Raw genomic sequence first — 5712 nt, forward strand, 5'->3', positions numbered from 1 at the left:
ATTATTTGGCTCTGCTGTTGGCTGCTAATAGTTTTCCACAGGGTGTTCTCACCTCTTCTTATAAAAATAAACAGGAAGTCAAGGGAAATTTTTATATTGTTTAAAATGAGCTTAAATCGATATTGGTAATTAATACAGGCACCTAAAATCAGCTTCACGATTCTGATTGGTGAAGCTCTGGAAAAACATTTCTGTTGCAGCCGATTCCACTTGTTTATAGAAACCATACCATATTTCTGTAATTTTGTTTTTCATTCTACAAAATACAGAAGAAGAATGTTAATTAAAAAAAAAGGCATATCTTACTTTGAGTCCAGTTTTGGGCACTTTGGAGTCTTTGTTGTCAAACTCCATCCACTGCTGGACGATGCGGCTCACACTCGGCTCTGAGTTGTTAACAAGCTGAAAGCCAGTGATGTTGGCGCCGCCTTTCCTCAGGTCCGTCAGGTCGATGTCAAGGAAACCCTTCACCAGACAGCAACACACGTAAATGTAAATACCTTTATTGTCCCACAATGGGGAAATTCGTTCTCTGCATTTTGATCAATCCATTTGGGGAGCAGCGGGCTGCCATTGTGCAGCACCCGGGGCAGAGCATGGAGTGGAGCGAAACAAATATGGTGGAGTGCAGAGCGCTTTTCAATTCAAAGGCAGGAGTGAGAATTTCGCTCGGCTCCAGCTTGTTCCGATGCGCTCTCAACGTTGGATTATAAAATTTGTAAAATAATATTTATTTGATTTAAGTGGGATTTCTTAGACATGCTTTTGAATTGAAAAACAGTTGCAGGCCAACAGTTTTTAATCCTTAAACAAGTGGAAACAAAGTCCACAGTGAAAACAAAGTCCAGTGGATTGTATTTTTCACTTTTTTGGAATTATAAACAAGAGTATTTCCAAGACGCTCTGATCGATTTACAATAGATCAATAATACAATTTAAAACAAACTATTAAATAAATAGACTCAAATTATAGGTTAAAATGCTAATAACTCTGAACATTGTGCAATGATAACCCTGTATAAAGATCCTACTATTTAAAAATAAAATAAAAAGCTGTCATATGTGGACGCACTGCATATACTATATTTATGCATGCATCTTTTTCTTCCTTTACTATTTGAGCTGATGTAACCTGTAAATTTCTCCTCAGTTAGATCAATAAAGTTCATTTCGATATCTAAGGTTTAGTGCGAATACCTTAGAATTTGTTATACAAAACAGACTTTATTGATTCTGAAGTCTGTTTGAAGGACAGAATGTGTGGAAAAAGGAGAATAAGAAAACTAATTTCAAGCAGAAGTAGTCCTGAGGTAATCTGTGACAGCCTAAGTCCTCATAGGTCACGGTTAAAAATGAAAGGATCAAAATCTTACAGGATTCAGGGTAAAATACAGCTCAGGCTTTACGCAACCAAGAACAGAGAAAGAAGAGATTAGCAGGAAATGTAGTATCTCTGCTCATGTTTTTCTTTTTTTTTTTACCCTGACTGGTATTTCTTAATTTTTTCTGTAGAAGGAGAAAGATAGAATAATGCAGACAGCTTCAGCGGCTCAGCAGGTGGCCTGTCACTGCAGGGAGAGGAAGAGGCGGACAAATGGGAACGTGAACGGGTGGGAGATTCTCTGTGATTTATAAAAGAAGAGTTTTACCAGATGAAAAGGAAAAAAAGGTACTTCCTCGCATTGTGTCTTGCCAAGCATCTGTCTAAGTGTTCGATGATTTCTCTTTCTTCTTTGTTCCCACATTGTTTCATGATGTTTGGTTCTCTTTATGCTCCATGCCTGCCTAAAAATATCGTTTTTTCATATTTGCTCCTCTTTCATTTTCAGACAGGCTAAACAAAATTATATATATATATATATCTTTAAGATAGGCAAACAACGACACTGTAAATGGAGGTTGGAGGTTTCCAAAAAAGTCCAAATAATTATTAAATAATTTATGTGGAATTCAGATTTCTTGGTTTGGAAATATAATTTGATAAACATTTTCTTTTTTTTAGCTGAACTCATCTAAAGCTAATTTACATCAATGGTAAAGCAATGACAGGGTTAACTGCATCAAAACGGGAAACCTTGGCCTTATTAAGTCCAGGTAACAACAACAATAATCCAAAAAGACCAAATCCCAGTAGATTATTATAATAAAATCCCAGATGTTGATGCTGCTATGAAATAAGTCCTAACCGTGCTGTAATGCTTCGTGGAAAACTGATGGCTTGGATGATGGCGCCTAAAGCATTGCAAACACCAGTAGACTACGACATGAACTCGCATGTCTATTAACCAGAGATGGGAAGTAACGAAGTACAAATTCTTCGTTACTGTACTCAAGTAGATTTTTCTGATATTTTTACTTTACTTTACTACTTATTTTTATGCCGACTTTTTACTTCTACTCCTTACATTTTTACACAAATATCTGTACTTTCTACTCCTTACATTTTAAAAAATTGGCTCGTTACTTTAGTTTTGAATCATTTCAATGGAGTTACCGTTATTATTTTTCACGTCATCAATACCAAATTCAATCTAATTGGATGGGAATCTACGTTGCATTTGACGCACCACTGCAAGATGAATCGACAGATTCGGCGGTATTCATTGGCGGCAAATCATTGCAGCTTGGTGGCGGTGGCGTTAGCATAGTAGCATGGACGACGAGATGATTGAAAATGAACACAACGGAGATCTAGTCCTATTGGCAGACATCCATTTAAAATGTAGGCAACGGCATGAAAAAAGTGGTTTCTACTTTTACTTTTATACTTTAAGTAAATTTACAAGCCTGTACTTTGTTACTTTTACTTGAGTAAAGAAGTTTAATCAGTACTTCCACTTTTACCAGAGTATTTTTTAACACAAGTATCTGTACTTTTACTCAAGTACGGAAAGTGAGTACTTTTGCCATCGCTGCTATAAACTTCACAGCAACGTCAGTCAGATAGATTCAAAGTTTTCTATCTAAGGAAAACCAGCTGATTGCATTGACTCTTCAGCAATCCCTCACACTAAGCATGCTTGTAGCGACAGTGGAGAGGAAAAACTCCCTTTTAACAGGAAGAAATCTCCAGCAGAACCAGGCTCAGTGTGAGCGGCCCTTTCCTGTTAGTGAGATATAATCAGCATAAAGACAGAAATTTATGCTGAATAATTATAAAGAATCATATAGAAATTCAAATATACTTATTTTATATTTCCAGAACCAATACTTATTTTTTTTTTACATTTTAAAGTGAGCCAGGTGTCTAAGGGTCTTCTTGGGGTAAAAAATATCAATTTCTGGGATGCTATTGGGAGGGGTGGGTCCTCAAAGTTTTGATACCAGGAATTTTCATCTAAACAAATAATTTTTAAATCTTTTTCATTGTTTTATTATGATGCAACAGTAAAGCTGGATCTATTTTAAAGCTGCCGCCAGCGATGCTAACACATGGAACCACTGTAAGCTATTTATAATCAGAAGGTCTGCTTGTTTACAGAGTGTCTGCGTCCTTTTGTCATCACCGTCTTTGAAAGTCGTCAGGTACGTATGAGGAGCTTAGAAAGATTTGCATCGTTTCTTTATTCCATGAATCAATTAAAGTCAGAGTGAGCTGAAGAGGTTACTATAGAAACCAGCTTTTGCTAATGTTGGACATGAAGGTTTGTTTCCTACATATACTGTAAAACGGTTAAAGCAATCTCCTATCCTGTTGGGAGAAAGGACAGAAAAAAAAAGGTATTTTGTTGAAGTATTTTCCTTTTTTAAAAGCGGACCTTTAATGGGCCCATTATTAATGACTTCGGCCACTTTCCTGCTGTCCAAGCCTTATCATTTAAAATCAAATCTGGCAAACTGGCCAAACAAGAGTGATTGAAGCAATCTAAAACCCGAGCGGTGAGAAATTGTCAGAGCTAGATGCTGCATATTAATGTTGTTACAGCCACAGCTGTCAGTTTCATCTTCACTTTGCTGCATTTACTGCACCGTACATGTCTGAATACTATTTGCACGGAGAAAATGGCAGCAAAACAAAAGAGGGAGCTGATAGATAAAGCCGGGCCGCCTGACCCTTTTCTGTCAAGCTATGTCTGCACAGATTCCTCCCTCCCGCCGTCACAGATCACCCTGTGCTTTAGTCTACTGCGGCGGTTTTCTGCTGCTGTGTCAGAGAAAGGATGGCTGAAGTGGAAAATGGAATGAGAAGATGTAAAAGCAGATAGTTCCACCCTAATTTATCCTGTGTGCACGAGTCTATTAAAGTGGCGATAAAGCGTCGAGAGTCAGGAAGACTTTAAAAAGCTCGATTTATGGGCAATCCAGATTCAATAGAAGTATGAAGTATGTGGAAAAAGTGTGTGGGATTCTTTTGAGATAAAGGAGCTGCTCTGTCACGGCAATTTCTTACCAGGTTGGCGAGGATGTAGTGATAGCTCTTTGCGTTCTTTCCTTGTTCGACAATCTGCAAGACAGAGAGTGAGAAAAATCAAATGCCGGTTGTAAAAAATGGGAGGTTTGAGCTTTAAAAAAGAGGCTATCAGTCAGAGGAACAAGGAGACCAGAGAGAAGAAACGACATTATTTAGAACTCAAGTATTTGAAAACAGGATGCAAATTATTTGTATTCTTAAAAGGGGGCAGGGCTAAATATCGTTAACCATTTTACTTCTTTAAATATTATATGTTTCTACAGTGAGGAACATCGAATATTCCATAATATCTTTTCCTCATTATTATTTACCTCAATGTTGTTTATATTGGAAGTGCCAAATAATGTCATTAATGCAGAGTTTTTTTTTTTTTATTACAACTTGTGTATTAATTCTCATAACATAATTTATGCGAGTTAAAGGACAAAATTTGAAGCATAGATCTATATATAGATAAAGAAACATAACCAATAACATATACTACACGTGTCCCGAGCCTGTGACATCATCAATTCAATTCAATCCAATTCAGTTTATTTCTATAGCGCCAAATTCACAACACATTTCATCTGTCAAGTCAAGTCAGCTTTTATTGTCACTTTCTTCATATGTACAAGACATACAAGGGAAATGAAATTACATTTACTCTCTACAATATACAAATATACAAGAAATATACAAGACTGACATTTAAAAAAAAAACCTGACATAAAGTGCGGGACATGACAGGTACATGAAGGCACTTTCCAGTTCAACCAGATCATCCAGTCAAATTGATTCAAAGTTTCTATTCAAGGAAAACCAGTTGATTGCATCGACTCATTGACTCAAATACAATCCCTCATTCAGTGACCCCTCACCCCCCCACCATGGACCGTTCTCCATGCTGCCCTCTGGGAAGAGACTTCACAGCATCCGATGCAGGACCAGCAGGTTCCAGAACAGTTTCTTCCCCGCTGCCATTAGACTGCTTATGTTAAATAAAATGGGTTATAAAAAAACAAAACAAAGCTGCTGCAAAAAAATGAAAGTCTAGAGAGCCGTACTTAACTAAATTCTTTTTGTTTACACTTGTGTGTACAAAATGAAGGAAAATAAAGGCTTCACTGCACATCCAGTATACCCAGTGTTGTGCCTGAACGCGTTCATTAAACGAAAGTTCATGAACTCGTTCATATTTTGGGCGAACGTGAACTGAACGTACTGCATTACTGCCTGATGAACGTTATTGTGAACTCGTTCATTCTGGTGTCTGTGAACGGCACGCTTTCTCAGTTCAACTCCGTTCAATAGGTTGCCAG

At 37.3% G+C, this 5712-nt stretch overlaps 1 protein-coding gene across 1 annotated transcript in view; it reads right to left on the reverse strand.

Moving 5' to 3' along the window:
* Positions 1-4761, reverse strand: part of LOC107086317 (glutamate receptor 1-like) — an 81531-nt gene extending 76770 nt beyond the window's left edge. Inside the window, exons 1-3 of the mRNA XM_015377183.1 lie at positions 4723-4761; positions 4391-4444; positions 307-465 (exon numbers count right to left, since the gene is read on the reverse strand). Of these exons, the coding sequence (XP_015232669.1) occupies positions 307-465; positions 4391-4444; positions 4723-4761 (252 nt within the window). The remainder of the gene's footprint in view (positions 1-306; positions 466-4390; positions 4445-4722) is intronic.
* Positions 4762-5712: the final 951 nt, after the last annotated feature.

Source organism: Cyprinodon variegatus, unplaced genomic scaffold (genome assembly GCF_000732505.1).
Source record: "Cyprinodon variegatus isolate N-32 unplaced genomic scaffold, C_variegatus-1.0 Scaffold148, whole genome shotgun sequence".
Lineage (NCBI taxonomy): Eukaryota > Metazoa > Chordata > Actinopteri > Cyprinodontiformes > Cyprinodontidae > Cyprinodon > Cyprinodon variegatus.